The 16845-nt window shown below is 47.7% G+C and overlaps 1 protein-coding gene across 1 annotated transcript in view; it reads right to left on the minus strand.

Moving 5' to 3' along the window:
• Nucleotides 1-464: 464 nt before the first annotated feature.
• The window catches only part of CTDSPL (CTD small phosphatase like), a 134119-nt gene continuing 117738 nt past the window's right edge, over nucleotides 465-16845 (minus strand). The window contains exons 5-8 of the mRNA XM_049766457.1: nucleotides 15594-15650; nucleotides 11520-11612; nucleotides 7413-7598; nucleotides 465-802 (exon numbers count right to left, since the gene is read on the minus strand). Of these exons, the coding sequence (XP_049622414.1) occupies nucleotides 677-802; nucleotides 7413-7598; nucleotides 11520-11612; nucleotides 15594-15650 (462 nt within the window). The 3' untranslated portion in view covers nucleotides 465-676. The remainder of the gene's footprint in view (nucleotides 803-7412; nucleotides 7599-11519; nucleotides 11613-15593; nucleotides 15651-16845) is intronic.

A 16845-nucleotide genomic window follows, 5' to 3' on the forward strand; every position in this document is an offset into this window, starting at 1 on the left:
TTTTGCTACAGGTTGTCAGAGCGGTCCCAACTATAGGGAGAAAGGCTTCTGATTCGGTCCCATCCCAGGACCCTCCCCACTCCCTCAGTCCCCTGGTTCTAGAAAAATTGTCATGTTTATCTTCTTAGAGAATCTGAGACAGTAAAAGACTAAAAGATGCCTGGAAATATGCTGTGTAGAAAAATGAACGCTCGGCTTAAAATAACATTCAGAAAGGCACTTCATCCTGTAGGAAAGAGATTGTGAGCTAGGCCAGCTTCTATGAGCTGGGAGAGAAGGAGACGAGCAAGTCCCTTGGAGGGGAGAGAGTTGACAGGAAGTCCTTCCCCCACCCACCTCTAAACCCATATATATATATATATATATATATATATATATATATATATATATATATATATATATATATATATATATATATATATATATATATATATATATATATATATTTTTTCCTTTTTGGTATGTTTTAAAAAGCAAATCCAGTAAAATGCATGTCCCTTTATGAAATCTATTAAAAGAGTCCATTTTTTTTTAAAATAGCTGTTTCTGTTCTTCAAAAATAAAAACAGGTAGGTATGGCCGCAGTCGTCCCAAGTGTCCTTCCTCTCGGTTCTCGGGCGCCTGGAGCTGGCAGATGCCCAGGGCAGCACAGGCCAGCGGTGGCAGGAGGCCGGGGCTACCTGCTGCAGAGCGTGTGCAGCATGCTGTAGACGTCGTCTTCCCGGCTCAGGCCCTCAAAGAAGGGGATGAGGTCCAGCAGCTCCGTGTCTGTCATGTCATCAAACCAGGACTGCACGGGGACCTGGAAGACAGTTTGCAGAGAGGCAGCAGGGAACGGCCACAGAGCAGGCAGGGCAGGGTGACCTCTCACAGCCCGGGAACCCGCAGCTTTTACAACTCTTCCCTTAGAATCCTCCTTCCTAAGGTGATCCAGAGCCGCCTGTTGGGAACAAGCTGAGGAAGAAGAAATATTCCTTGTATTTGCACTTGCTGTTTTACTTTGCTACTACAGGAAAGCATTAACTAATTGGTGGATTTCATAAAGCTCTTTTCATCGCACGGGATCAGCTTCTGGCATCTCTGTGTACTGGGCCAGAATATAGGGGTGCCCACGTATAGTGTAGGAGAGGGTTGCCCCTTGAGGTCGCTATGCCATTCTGCATGGCAACCAGTGGTGGAGAAAAATGGTCAGCTAAGAGGGGACACTAGGGAAGCCCTGGGTAAGACCAAGATTTTTCCTTAGTTCTAGACAGAAGGGATAGCCTAGACTCGCTATCCCTTCAAAATTCCAAAAGAATCACATTACTGGAATCACCTTGATCAGTATCATAATTGGAGGGAGAAAAATAGATGGTACCAAGACCAGACAGCCGTATGTCCATTTGGTGGAAATAAAAAATGATCAGACTTGAATACGAAATCCAAAGTCAACGGCAACAGAAATGATACCCAATCTCCATCAAGCTGTACATGGGAAAACAGTTGCATTAGCATTATGGGGGGAGAAGGGGGGGAGTGGGATGATGCTGGGAACAGGGGTGGAGGGAGGACAACACTGGTGGTGGGAATGCCCCTCATTCATTATTACTATGTGCCTTAAATATTACTGTGAAAGATTTGTAATTCACTTTGCCCACAATAAAAGAAAATTCCAAAAGAAATCTGGGGAAGAAAAACAAACGTTTTAGTAATGTTTTTTGCCCTTAAAAAAAAAACAAAGCAAAAAAACTGACACGGGGCCAGAGTGGTGGTACATGCTGTAAGGCGTGTATGCCTTGTGTGCGTTAGCCTAGAACGGACCTCGTGGTTCGACTCCCCGGCGTCCCATAAGGTCCCCCAAGGCGGGAGCGATTTCTGAGCGCATAGCCAGGAGTAACCCGAGTGTCACCGGGTGTGGCCAAAAAAACCCAAAATAAATAAATAAATAAATAAAAATAAAAAAAATCTGACAGTAGGGGCCAGAGCCATAATATAGCAGGTAGAGCATTTGCCTCGCACACAACTGACCCAGGTTAGATCCCCAGCATTGCATATCCCGACCCCGTCAAAAGTAATTTCTGAGCACAGAGCCAGGAGTAACCTGGACATCACTGGATGTGGCCCCCAAACAAACAAAATCTGAAAACAGCTTACAAAGGGTTCATCACAGGATTATAAAAACAAAACAAAACTTCAATCAAAAAAAAAAAATCAAGGCAAGAGTTAAAACAATGACTACCCCAAGAAGAAGGGGCAGGAATGAGGAAGATGTAAGAAAAATACTTTAGGGGTCAGCAGTCTGGGACCTGAGCTTGAACCCCAAGCATTATCCTGTCAGCACTGCTCAGCTTGTTTCTGGCCAGGCAGGCCCAGATTGAATGGCAGTACTGGTCCCTGGGTGTCCTGAGCACTGTATGGCGGGCAGCCCCTTTGCTCCCCATAAAATGACCATAAATTTCTCTCTGTTGATAGTTTTAGTGTTATAACCATGCCAATGTGTTCAATAATTAAAAATACATTTTTTTTTTGGTTTTTGGGCCACACCCATTTGACGCTCAGGGGTTACTCTTGGCTATGCGCTCAGAAGTCGCTCTTGGCTTGGGGGAACCATATGGGACGCCGGGGGATCGAACCGCGGTCCGTCCTAGGCTAGCGCAGGCAAGGCAGGCACCTTACCTCTAGCGCCACCGCCCGGCCCCTAAAAACACATTTTTCAATCAAAGGCAATGAAATAGAAACCCAAGTGTAAAGTTGGTGATATGAATCACAGAGAATTACTTCAAGAGATTTAAAAACAGTACTGTTTATTTCTCAAATAGCCCTAAATTAAGTTCTCTTAGTGTGTGTGTGTGTTTGTGTGTGCGTGCGTGTATGTGTAATGTTGGGTTTTTAACCAGGACTGACATGTGCGTGCAAACACTCTCTTCTACTGAGCCGTGTGTCTTGCCCTAGTACTGCTATTTATTTATTTAATTTTTGTCCTTTTGTGCCACACCCAGTGGTGCTCAGGCTCTGGTTTTGTATTCAGGGATCACTCTTGGCAGGGCTTGTGGACCAATGTGGTTATCGGGATCAAAGCGGCATTCAGGAATTGCTTTAGGCAGAGTTTAGGGTACAGGGGATCGAACCTGGACTGTTTGCCTTCAAGGCAAGTGCTCTACCCACTGTACTATTGCTCTGATCCAGGATCAGTGCTTTTTTGTTTGTTTTTGGGTCACACCTGCAGCGATCAGGGGTTCCTCCTGGCTCTACACTCAGAAATCGCTCCTGGCAGGCTCAGGGGACTATACGGGGATTCGAACCACAGTTGGTCCTGGGTCAGGATTGCAAGGCAAACACCCTACAGCTGTGCTATCTTCACCCAGATCAGTGTTAATGCTAAAAAGATCTTTATCTCATCTCTCCCCAGCACAGAAAAGGTTGGAAGAACTCATCAAGGCTGTGCTTCCTATATGCCAATTTCATGAACAGGGAAAAGGTGCCATAAAAAAAGGACCTATTCTAGGGCTGATGTCAGAAAACAAACAAGATGAGCTTGGAACATCTTAGATCAGAAAATAGGAAGTTGCCAAAACCTATTGTAAATAGATAGGTTTTGTAAAGAGATGAGTGTCCATTGGTCAAAGGTGAACATTTAAGCATATGAAAGAATAAGAAATGGATTCTACTGTAACAATAAAACCTACATTAATTTATAATGCTACTTAAACATTTATTCGTTACTTTTAGGGGCACCTAAAGCACTAGTTCTGAAAAGTGCAGAAATTTAAAAAAGAGCCACAACCTTATAGTGCCTTCCCTATTTAAACATTCAGAATATATTTTAGGGGACCAAAGTGACAGCATAGTGGTAGGGTGCTTGCCTTGTATGCGTCCAACCCCAGACGAACCCCAGTTTTATTCCTGGCATTCTACATGGTCCCCTGAGCCTGCCACGAACGATTTCTAAGTGCAGAGCCAGGAGTAACCCCTGAGTGCCACTGGGTGTGACCCAAAAATCCCCCCTAAAAACATATCAGAATATATTTTAGGGTGATTAAGCAGTTGACAAGAAAAATTTCTTTATTTTTATTTTTTTACTTTTTGGGTCACACCGGTAGTGCTCAGGGGTTACTCCTGGCTCTATGCTCAGAAATCGCTCTTGGCAGGCTCGGGGGACCATACGGGATGCCGGGATTCGAACCATTGTCCTTCTGCATGCAAGGCAAATGCCCTACCTCCACGCTATCTCTCCAGCCCCTTATTTGTTTTGTTTTTGTTTTTGTTTCAGCCACACCCGGTGGCTTCTGGCTTAGGGGACCATATGGGATGCTGGGGATTGAACTGCACAGTCTGTCCTAGGCTAGCTTGCGCAAGGCAGATAGATGCCTTTATGCCCTGCGCCACCACTCCAGCCCCAATTTCTTTCTTTTAAAATAAAATAAATTCTGGAGTGATTCCTGAATGCAGAGCCAGGAGTAATCCTGAGCACTGTTGGGTGTAGCCCCGAAACAAAAAATTCTAGCTATGCAGAAAGAACACCATAATTAAGAAATCACTGTTTTGCAATTCCTAATGAAATTCTGGATGTAGGCAATGATTATCAACAGCTGCACCAATTTTGAGGTGAGAGGTTGATGGAGAATTTCAAGATAGATGAATCAGACCTAGATAGTGGGTAGTAAGTCATTCCTGAGTAGTCCCTGAGCACCACTGGGTGTGGCCCCAAAACAAAACAAAAATAAAACAATGGATGAATTAGGCTAACCAACGTGCAATTTAAAATTTTTTTTTGTTTTGTTTTTGTTTTTTGGGCCACACCCGGTGGTGCTCAGGGGTTCCTCCTGGCTGTCTGCTCAGAAATAGCTCCTGACAGGCACGGGGGACTATATGGGACACTGGGATTCGAACCAACCACCTTTGGTCCTGGATCGGCTGCTTGCAAGGCAAACGCCATTGTGCTATCTCTCCAGGCCCGCAATTTAAAATCTTTAGTGTGAGACTGGAGTGGTAGTACTATTTAGTAGGGCATTTTCCTTTATGCAGCTGACCTGGTTGCGATTCCCCAGCATTCCAAATGGTACCCTGAGTGCACCAGGAGTGATACCTGAGTGCAGAACCAGGAATAACCCTCAAACATTGATGAGTAGTCCAAGACCAAAACAAAACAAAAACAAAAATCCCCAAAACTTTAGTAGTGAGACATATATTAATATGACATGTTATGCAGGACCTTATATGTAAGTGGTCTTAAATACCGACCATCTGTGATGTGCTATTGATATTGAAAGGGAAAAAAAAAAAGAATCTTGGGGGGGGAACAAAGAGATAGCACAGTGGTAGGATGTTTGCCTTGCATGCAGCTGATCCATGACCAATGGTGGTTCGAATCCTGGCATTCCATAGGTCCCCCATGTCTGCCAGGAGCAATTTTTGAGAGAAGAGCCAGGAACAACCTCTGAATGCCGCCGCCTGGTGTGACTCCAAAACCAAAAATAAAAAAAAAAAATCTTGGGGTCAGAGAGATAGATAGCACAGGTAGGGTGTTTGCCTTGCATGCAGCCAATCTGGGACAAACCAGGGTTCGATTCCCGGCATCCCATATGGTCCCTTGAGCCTGCCAGAGCGATTTCTGAGCACAGAGCCAGGAATAACCTCTGAGTGCCACCAGGTGTGACCCAAAAAACAAAAAAACAAAATTAAACAAAGAAAATCCCAACACCCCCCCCAAAAAAAACCCCCAAAGAAATAAAAAATCGAAATCTCATCTAATCATTTGTTTAAGGGACACATTACACAAAACCACAAGGTGGCAGCTCGTCTAATTCCCCAGGCCAATGACCAGGGTTTATAATAAATAAATGCCATGGAAAAAAAAGAAAGAAAGAGGGGAGGGAGAAGTACCAGAATTCTAAAAGAATTAAGAGTAGCCATTGCAACCAAAGCCCAGCTTGTTCTGAGTGAAAGATCGATCCAAACATAAAAATGTTCGGAGCTGACAGGGAAAATATGAACATATTAAGGATCCAAGAAAATAAATTAAAAAATGTGTAGTCTCAGGGCCCGGAGAGATAGCACAGCGGCGTTTGCCTTGCAAGCAGCCGATCCAGGACCAAAGGTGGTTGGTTCGAATCCCGGTGTCCCATAGGGTCCCCCGTGCCTGCCAGGAGCTATTTCTGAGCAGACAGCCAGGAGTAACCCCTGAGCACCGCCGGGTGTGACCCAAAAACCAAAAAAAAAAAAAAAAAAAAAATGTGTAGTCTCCTCAAATGTGGTCATAGACTATTGAGTATGTTAAGTACGCCTATGCCTTATTGGCCCACATTCTCGAGTGCATTATATCGAATCTGATTAACTCATTAAAATAAGCAAACTGAAGGATAATAAAGTGGAAGGTTTATACAAATAATGGCTACATCGTAATTGAATCTAAATTGAACTCATTTTCATGATGAGCAGAGCAACAGAGTTCTAAACTCAAGGGATAGAGGGGCCTTGAGTGGGCTTTGGTTCTTGTGGGCGTGAGGATATGTCTTCTCCAGGGAGAGAGCACTGAATGTAGAGCAGGGGCTCCATTGGGGTCAGAGCACACCTATCAGCCTGGCCCAGCCTCTCCTTGGAGATGGAGAGCACAGTGAACGCATCCCCCTTGCTCTGAGAACTACTTGCACCCTGGAAGTAGCATCGAAAGCTGCCCAATTTCGGTGGCAGGGGTAGGAGAGGTTATGGAGGAGACGCTGCCTTCATACACTTTTCTGTGGTGCTGGGAATCAAACTCAGGCAAGAACTGCTAAGCCACAACCTCAGCCATGTCTACACTTCTTTTTTTTTTTTTTTTTTTTTTTTTTGGTTTTTGGGCCACACCCGGTGACGCTCAGGGGTTACTCCTGGCTATGCGCTCAGAAGTTGCTCCTGGCTTCTTGGGGGACCATATGGGATGCCGGGGGATCGAACTGCGGTCCGTCCTAGGCTAGCGCAGGCAAGGCAGGCACCTTACCTCCAGCGCCACCGCCCGGCCCCATGTCTACACTTCTTAAACCATACCATGAGGTGGCAAAGTCTGGTAGGTAGCCTCCTCTGCAGACCACATTGAAGGGTTGTATTAGTGCCGAAGCAGCAAGTCCAATTCAAGAAGTCATACAGGCTTCTAAGTCTGGCAGTGCCAGGAAGCTGGCAAGTGCCAGGTTAGACAGAGCAGGGAGCTCCATTCAAAGTGTTTTCCGTGCACTGCCCCGAAGAATCTGCCTCTGATCCCATAAGATCGGCAGCCCCAGATCCTTGTTCGTTGGATAAGGGTAGCGAGGTGCTTTGAGGCTGAATAAGTTGGAAAATATTTCTCGGTGTGGCAGATTCGGGATTCAACAAGGGAAGAGGTCAAGTCGTCTTGCCTTAGTGGGACCTGCCTTGCTTGGCCCGGCCCAGCTGTGTTCCTTCTCTTGGGGTGGGTTACTTACTGCATTCTCGGGGTGGAAGATGTACGAGGCAGGAGAATTGTCCACGATGATGACTTTGCTCAGCTCCCGACCAAGGCGACTCAGGTCCTTCACGTAGTTCCCGCGATGGAAAACACAGGATTCTCGGAAGAGTCGGGCCCGGAACACACCCCAGCGATCAAGCAGGTCGGCCACGGGGTCTGCGTACTACGAAGAGGAAAGTGGGTGTGGAAACCAAGGCGGGACCCCCAGCCCCTAAGAAGCCCAGAGCCTTGGCCAGATTACTTCCCAGAGAGGGGCCACTGGAGGCCTGGCAAGTGACAGTCTCAAGAGGCAGAGCATGTGGCTACAGGTCAAAGGCTGAGTATGGCCTTTGGCACACAGGCACAGCCAGGCCACATGCTGGATAAAGCGTTGGTGTTTCCTGAGCTAAGCTGGCAGGACCCCACATATGGCCCAGGCGCCTGCTGGCCTGAGCTGGGCTAAGTCCTATGGGATGGTTCCTAGTGGAAACAGGGCTTCAAATCACTTTCTATGTACTGGGATTCCTCTCCATGGAAATAGCACCCCTCAAAAAACAAAAACAAAAACAAAAACAAAACAAAACAAAACAAAACAAAAAAACAACTCCCCAATTCTCTCACTTCTCAATTCGACTCTCCAAAACTATGAGAGACTCACCCGCATCTCTGTCCTCCTGAGCCTCCTCCCAGGCTGGGAGGGCCATCTGAGCCTCCCAAAGGCTCCTTCCTTCCTTCCTCCAGGGCGCCTGGCCTGTCTAGCACATTATTCACCTGCAGCAGTAAAAGCAGCCACCAGGAAGTGGCAACCTGAGGAACTTGCTGCCTCGGGGCCCCCACTCCACACCCCTTGCAGGTACCCAGCTCCTCCAGCCACACCCGTGTGGGAGGGCAAGGTTCTGCCCTTTCTGCTTTGGCTTGACTCTTTCAGTGACACCTGTGCTTTCAGTGTAGCCTCTGCAGCACTGCCCCTCCCTTCTGTGTCCTCATCCTCACATCCTAACTTCTCTTACTTAATGTCTACAGCCTGTCTGTGTGCTTTGCTTTCTGGACATTCTCTCTGGTCACTTGGTACTTTTTCTCCTCTTTGTCAGGTGGCTTTATTTATTTATTTATTTATTTATTTATTTATTTATTTATTTATTTAGGCTTTTGGACCACACCCGGCAGCACTCAGGGGTCACCCCTGGCTCTCAAGCAGAAATCCAGGCATGTTCAGGGGACCATATGGGATGCCAGGAATCCAACCCGGGCCCATCTGGGGTTGGTCATGTGCAAGGCAAACTGCCACTGTGCTACTGTTCTGGCCCCTGCCAACTGGCTTTATTTACCTCAATATGTCCAGCACCCTGCAGAGTGCTTATCGCATAATAGGGAGGGCTCAGTAAACAACAGCTTCATCAGTGACTTAGGGGCGGACTTAGAATCTGACCAGAATGACATGAAGTTCTCTGGGCAACATGGTCAGATCAGGCCCCCCAGGTCAATTAACTCATTTTATGGGTCCATTTCACAATTGGGGTTTACCCTAGTGGCACTCCCCCTCATGCTCTAAGTTCTCCCCCAGCAGGCTATCCTGACTAAAGAAGGCTTAACGAAGGGAAGACTTTGGCATGTACACATCTAAGAGGGGCAGCTAGGACCAAAAGCAAAGAGACATTCCTGATCCTGAAATGTGTCAGTCAGGTTCCAGTCCCATGGATGAGACACACCACAAGTCCTAGGGGCTCAGGTGGGAAGCTCCGTAGGTAAATAGGCTGGATAGCCAGTGGGACCAACAAAAAGTGTGGTGCTCCTACAAGCAATGGGAAAACCCTCTCCAGTCCAGGCGACAGGGGCAGCCTACACTTCCCGCTGACTAGGTCAGATAGTATAGCAGTTAAGGGAAAGGGAATGGATTCCCTCACACACATACTGGCACGAACATTCACTGGCATCTGTTGTTTTGGGCCTCTCAAACAGTGCTCAGGAGGCCCTGGGAGGTGGGGTTGTGACTGGTGATGCTCAGTGGGTCAGTGCCAGGGCCAAAGGCTGCAGGCTCTGCAGTGCATTGGTCTACTGGGCTACCCAAGAGGTGCTTGGGGACCTGTGGAGCTGTACCCAGTGATGCTTGGAGGACCGTGTGGTGCTGGGAATCAAACTGGGAAAGGAACAGGCTAGGCTACTTCCCAGTCTGGGGAACGCAACTTTTGAGAGAGTGTCTGAGGGGCAGAGAGTTTCTGACCTGGGAGCTGACGAAGGATAATGTAAAGGGCAAGAAGACAGTTTTCCTGTCATTCTCTGTTTCATCCCCAGTTCTTGTCTGTTGTCAGGGCCAAGCAAACCCTTGCTGAGGTCAATAAATGAGGGAAGGTAGGAGCAGGGAGAGATAACATAGGACTTCTCCCAGTGTAGGATCACCATAGGCCACTGCCCCAACAGCATCCATGGTATTGCCTGGGGAAGAGCCCAGCGCCAAACACCAGAAAAATGCTCTCTGGTCTGCAGGACCTGGATATCAGGGAGGAAAGGGGCTGAAAGGAGGAGCTTGGGAGCTGAGTTGATTGAGCCAGGCTGGCGCTGTGGCAAGAACAGGGCTGCAGAGACAAATGGAGGGGCAGGTGGGAGTGGTACAGGAGAAATCCATCAAAGATGTTTAAGCACAGGCTGGGGACAAGGCCAAGAATTGTGTTTTTAATTCTGCAAATGAAAAAACACTCCATCACCCACACTGGCGCAATCTCACAGTTTGTCTGGTTACTGCTGCAGGCTCCTCAGCCCTGCAGGCTACTGCCAGAAGAGCCATCAACGCTACAGACGTTATTAGCCTTTGTACTGTACTGTGCGTCTGAGAGAAATGCCCCATGGAGGACCGTTCTCCCAGATGCCATGCTCTTTTCAAGTGTGAGGTCCAGATTTTGGATTCTACCCTTATGGTCTTTGCTTTAAGGCAAATATGATCCTGAAGGAACAGAGAGCTAGAGAGAACTCCCCTTCCTTCACCTTAACCACAGCAGAACAATGGCCTGAACCCTATCTGTACACACCAGCAGAATACCGTGCTTGAAAAGCTGAAAGGCAAAGTCCCCAAAGTATAAGAAGAGGGCAACCAGCCAGACAGAGAATGTGGCTAAGGAGCAGATCTAGAGAGGCAGAGTAAAACTGGTCACCACCAAACTCATTTTCAGGCTCTGAAGAGTCCCTGAGAAGCCCATGGATATCTAGGTGGTGCCACTCTCGAAAAGTGGTATGGTTTTCATCAGGGCTTGGGTGTGAGAGATGCTCGTACCAAGGCACCCCTGTCTAGGTTCTTAAATGCATGGGCACCTCCATACAGGTGGTCCCACAAGGTCCCACCATTGCTGAAGATGTTAGTTCCCCTTCAGAACAAATAAAGAATGCATCCAAGCCATTTTGTAAGCTGACGCTGTCTTGAACTGTTTGATCGTTACTGTCATCAGGGTAACCCATGCAGACCCCTGGAATGCTTCTCCCTGGGCCAGTGCCACCACACAGTACAATTGTGGGTGCAATCTAAGTCTTCCAGTGCCTAGGAGGGCTGGAGCCTGGTGAAATCCTTTATGATTACTTTGGCTGGATTGCTTCCACAGGGTAGAGGAGAAAGCCAGGCAGAAGTCAAAGAGCAGCTAGTCTGTGATCATAGCGTAGGGCTTGGAGGGTTCTTAGAGCTCGCCTCTGGCAAAGACCCAGGAGGCTGAGTCTCCGTCTCCAGCACTGCTTTCTCTTTCTCACCACCGTCTCTGCAAACTCAACCTGAAGGTGGGGGGGGTTCAGAGATTTCATAGTCTGACTTGTAGCCACCATAGGAGATGAGGGTGTCCTTTCTCTGTGAAGATGGATGCTCAAGTAATCTCCTGGCCTGTGGACCAGTCGTTGCAGGTAGCAACTTCACGGAGCACTTGTTCCAAGTGTTCCTGTCACCATGGCAACCCTAAAGTCTAACGGGTAGGCGCTGTGCACAGGGCCTGCATCCACCCATCTGCAGTGGAACCGGTCGCCATAGAAACAGCTTCCCCCACCTTAACTCAGGGCTGCTCCACAGAGAGGGTGTTGGAGCCATCAGGGCTGGGGCATCACACTGAGAGCTTGGGGTGGGGACAGGACTTACCTTGGCCAAGCTGGCTGTAAAGAGCACACATTCGAAGAGCTGCCCCATCCTCTGGAGGAACTCATCCACATGTGGCCGCTTCAACACATATACCTGCAGTGGCAGGAAACAGCACTCTGGTCAGTCACAGCTGCGGTCAACAGCCACGAGAGGAAGATTTCAAGCTCTGTTCTGCCTTCTCTAGCGGATGGGTGCTGCCCATGGACGTCTAGGTTGGTCCTGTGCTGCCTAGGGCTGGACAGCTTTGCTGCCACTTTTTCATCTGATAGAAATCCTGCCACCCTACATGGGGGGGGGGGGCTGTTGGGGGTGCAGATTCAGGCCCTGGAAGTGCAAGGATCATCCTACTTGAATGTGCTTGGCAGTAGATGGATGGAAACAGGTAATCGAGAGGATGTGGGGCCCACATGTGGGGCTCTACACATGGGGCCACTGGGCAGAGGAAGATAAACAGTGCCTTTGCCAAGCTAGAACGGCCAGGTTCGAGATTCCTGGTCAGGAAGTCAGAAACATGAGATGGTGGTGGTGGTAGGGAGTTAACAAGAGAGATGGGGAGGAAGCCCAAAGCCAAGCCAATGAGGGAGAGAAGTGGGGGGGAGGGAAGAACTCATAAACTTGAATCAATTCCATTTGACATTAGCCACTTCCCTAAAATAAATACTTTTTTTGGGGGGGGGTTGGGTCACACCCGGCAGCACTCAGGGGTTCATATGGGATGCCAGGATTCGATCCACCATCCTTCTGCATGAAAAGGCAAACGCCCTACCACCATGCTATCTCTCCAGCCCCTAAAATAAATACTTTTTAAAATTCAATTCTTATTCACTGAGTCCCAGCTCTGGGATTAGCCTGAAATGGCTACAAAAATGAAGAAGGGACAAGCTTTGTCCTTGGAGAGTTTACAGTTTAAGAGCAGACCTAGATAACACTATAGAGAAATAAACAGGAGCCTACTGAATACTGAAGACGCTGGGTCCGTTGAGGACGTTAACTTACTTATCCCTTAAGAGCTAAGGCCCCTTATGAAGCAGGGAAATCCCATCTGTCTTGGGGTCTTGAAGGGTGAATAGGAGCTCACCAGATTGACAAAGAAGTGCTTCTAGGCAGAGGAAACAGCGTGATCATGACAACTGGCCTAAAATACCAGTTGGGGAGTTGGAGAAGGGCCTGCAGAAGACAGCGATGAAAAGAGATGGAGGAGAGGAAAGGCAGGTGACAGATGGAAGTGCTGGATAATCTGCAGGTGGGGTCAGGGAAGAAAGCAGGAAGGGGTCTGGATATACAGCAGGCAGGGGTGGGATGGAGTTGGGCTCTGTAGCAGCAGAGGCTGCTCTTCAGGCAGAAGAATGCAGAGGACTTCAGATTCTGGACTGGTGGGAGGGCTGTGACTGAGGGGGTGGTGACCGGCTGCAAGGTTGTGTGTGCCAGCAAGGCTTTGGAGCTAGGGAATGGGGTTGGGGGCAGAAGGCAGGGCCTGTGGTTGCAGTCCTTAGACTCTCTGAAATAGTGCTCACAGGGCAAGCTCAGCTACATGCAAAGGGGAGAAGAAAGATTGGGAATTCTGGTGCTGCTGTCTCCAGCAGAGGGGAGGGTCCTGGGCCAGGATGCCGGCGTCCAGGCCCGCGTCCCCGTGCAAGTAACCTAGAATAGGCCCATCGGGACTTGCACAGCCTATCCTGGATTACTTGAACGAGGCCACGGCCTTCGCCAGGGCCTTGGTTCCTCCTCTTGGCACCTCAGGAGAGTCTTCCCCTCAGGAGTTTCTGATCCCAGTCTTGGGCTAGCTAACAGACAAATCTGGAGGGGGGACTGAAGTGCTTCCTGCAAGAATGGGCTGGCCACAGTGGGCCAAACCCTGAGGATTATGCTTGGTCACATGGTAGAAAAGATTAATTCCTCTCCTATTTCTTGCCAGGCGAGGGGGCAGCCTTCCCTTTATCTCATTCCTTTGTAACACCAGCCAAGATAATAAACGCAGAAGCTAACTGCTTCTCATCCTGAGTTAATTCAGTTGATGCTTTTGCAGATGTTTAATGATCAAGTGCCTGCCATTTCAGCTCCCTGATGGCTTTTAAAAGCAGGGAGTGGGGAGACTACGCAGATGGAGGCCTTTCCCAGGGACAACTCCTTGTCAGGATACTCTCGAATGGGTGAGAAAGGCAAAACAGGGGAGAGAGGGACTCAAGTAACAGGTAAAGAGCCCTGGGCCAGGAAGCAGAAGTGCAGAGGCCCATTTTAGTTCTCCCCATTGGCTCCCCAAAGACAAGGTTCTCTGAGTCTCAGCTTTCCCCTCTGAACAGTGGGCAACTGGATGAGGGATAGCTTATACCCAAGGCCAAAGAACAAGTGACATCATTAGAGAAAAAGACATATTGTTATGGCTCAAGGACCAAAAAGAATTTTCCTTCCTGGGCTAAGAACACATCGGGCCAGGGGTGCCCCATTAGGACCTGGGAGCTGTCAAGGAAGATGGTCAGATCATCCCTGTGGACAACCTAAATGAAAACTTTCTCCTACTCACCCTCTCAATTAGCTAATACGTTCACGAATGAAGCTCTTTCCAGAGAAGCTTCAAGCAGATAATTAAAAACAATGGGACCCAATGATACAGGCCCTTGTCTTTTGATTTAAAGTTGATTGCTGATTCCCAAGCTCACACCATTTCCTCTATCTCTTTTGAGCTGGCTTATTTCTAAAAAGTCACAGGAGGACACACTGCAGAAACAAGATTTGTTGGGAGCTACATTAGACAGATACCCTTTCCCAGAATCCACCCTAAGTGGGTGGTGGCTCATGGCACTTTCCGGTTGCCTGCTAGGAGAGGAGCTGAAAACAATTCCATGAGGAAATTGATCAGACCATCTTTGAGGTCACAACAGTATTTGGAAACTTCTCAATGTCTACGGCAAATCAAAAAACGATTTGAATGCAACCAAAACTAACACAAAGTATAGTTTTACAGTTTTCCTTAAAAACTCAGTGTATCCCCCGGCGTCCCATATGGTCCCCCAAGCCAGGAGCAACTTCTGAGCGCATAGCCAGGAGTAACCCCTGAGCGTCAACGGGTGTGGCCCAAAAACCAAAAAAAAAAAAAAAACTCAGTGTAAAATAAATTCATGCGTCATAAAACAGCAGAGAATCATGTTTTTTTTTTTTTTTTTTGTTGTTGTTTGTTTTTGACCACACCTGGCTTTGCTAATGGCTTATATTTGGCTCTATGATCAGGGATCACTCCTGGCAGGGATTGGGTGACCATGTGGAGAGCAGGGAATGGAACCCAGGTCAGTCGTGTGCAAGGCAAGTACCCTACCTGTTGTACTCTCTCCAGCCCCCAGAATCACTGCACCTTTTTTTTTTTTTTTTTTTTTTGGTTTTTGGGCCACACCCGGCGGTGCTCAGGGGTGTCTCCTGGCTGTCTGCTCAGAAATAGCTCCTGGCAGGCACGGGGGACCATATGGGATACCGGGATTCGAACCAACCACCTTTGGTCCTGGATCGGCTGCTTGCAAGGCAAACGCCGCTGGGCTATCTCTCCGGGCCCTGCACCTTTTTTTTTTTTTTTTTTTTTTTTAATGAGAGTTGTTTCCTTATTCAATGATAAATTTCAATAACAAAATCGTTACTTATACAAGAATTTAAAAATGAAAGTTTCAGGAAATGCAAATTATTTTAACATGCTAGCTGAGATCCAGAGAGATATTCAATAGGCGGAGTGCTATTTTGCATTTGAGAGACGTGGGTTCAACTCCCAGTCCTGCATGATCCCTTGAGCACTGATGGGAATGAGCCACAGTACAGAGATGGGAGAAACCCTGGAGTGTCCATAAAACCCAACGAAACAGTCACAAAAACGCTAATTGAAACTTAGATTTAGCTTACAAAATCAATAAATATTACATATATCTCACACTTGGAAATGCTCAGTGATTCCTCCTGGCTCTGCACTCAGGAATCACTCCTGGTGGGCTTGGGGGACCATAAGGGAGGTTAGAGATTGAACCTGAGTCGGTTGTGTGCAAGGCAAGTACCCTGCCTGCTGTACTATCTCTCTGGCCCTTAGTTTAGACTTCTTACCTGATGTATAGTTCCATCGATTTCAACGGGAACAATAAAATCAGCATTACTAATAGGCTAGAAAGAAAAGAAGCTATAATTAATGGAGCTGAAAGAACAAAATCATTGGAAATTTTTGCAAGAGAAAAACTGGTCTCCACCAATGTTTTTATTTTGGGGAAAGATATCAGTCCAGGAGAAGGACAAACAGGAATGCACATTATTCTGTTTTGGGTGGGATGGGGATGGATTCTGGGGCCTCAAGCAGGCAAGGAAAGTGCTCTTAGCAGTGAGCTACTTTCCTTCCAGTTGGCACTTTGTTTCAAATATTGTTAGACATCCAGGGCCTGTCCAACTGCTCTATCATGGATGACAGAGAACCGCTGTTGGCTGTCAGGGGGAAGAGACAAGAACCCAACCATCCTGGAACACAGCACACTTGTTAGAGAACATGCTGCAAGGCACCTCATTTGTTCATCCTGCTTTAAGTCGGAGGCCAGAGATGGTAACTCTGTTTTGGGTCTTCTTTCTTGGGCCTCAGTTTCCTCTCCAGCATAGACATGGGACCAGCTATCAAGAATGCCCAGGGCTCCATCAGCCCAGGCCTGGCCACCTGTGATTTCGGACTCCATCTCCTGCTGGGAAGAGTCCATTCTGGACAGCCCTGCTCTAAGTCACACAATTCCCAATGCACCATCAAACGTTGGGCGTATTTCAGCACTTTGGATGGTGTTAACAGCACCTGCCACTTACGTCTGAATTGGCAGCGATGGTTAAGATGGAAATGCACACATGAGAGTGAACAGGTCTCATGTGAATAAGCTGAACAGCACAAGGCCGCAAGCCTTGGGGAAAACTGAAGGGAAAAGAAGGGCTGGTGAGGGTGTGCAGAGGTCATGGGGCATGTGGGTGTACAGAGGAAGCCTGGGTCTGACCCAGAATAAGTCTTTATGCCTATGTTATGGAATGTACATACACAGACATTCTTCCATGTGTCAACTGAAGAAATGCAGAGAACTGCATGCAGAACCATTACTAAACACATACAAGAGCACCTAAAACTCAAGAGGACAGTTTGTTCATGCTGATGGCCTGAAGGCAGAGTTCAGTATTTTAAAATTTCATAAAACATTACAGAGCCTCATGCTAAAACCGAGGACTGAACAATGAAACTCTCGTGAAGCAATGGATTCTGGGGCCAAATCACATAGTCCTGGTCCTTTATCCCTTCAAATGAACAATGGAAACAGAGCTGGCTCCAAGTTCTTAGCTT

The sequence above is a fragment of the Suncus etruscus genome, chromosome 20 (assembly GCF_024139225.1).
Source record: "Suncus etruscus isolate mSunEtr1 chromosome 20, mSunEtr1.pri.cur, whole genome shotgun sequence".
NCBI classification, from domain to species: domain Eukaryota; kingdom Metazoa; phylum Chordata; class Mammalia; order Eulipotyphla; family Soricidae; genus Suncus; species Suncus etruscus.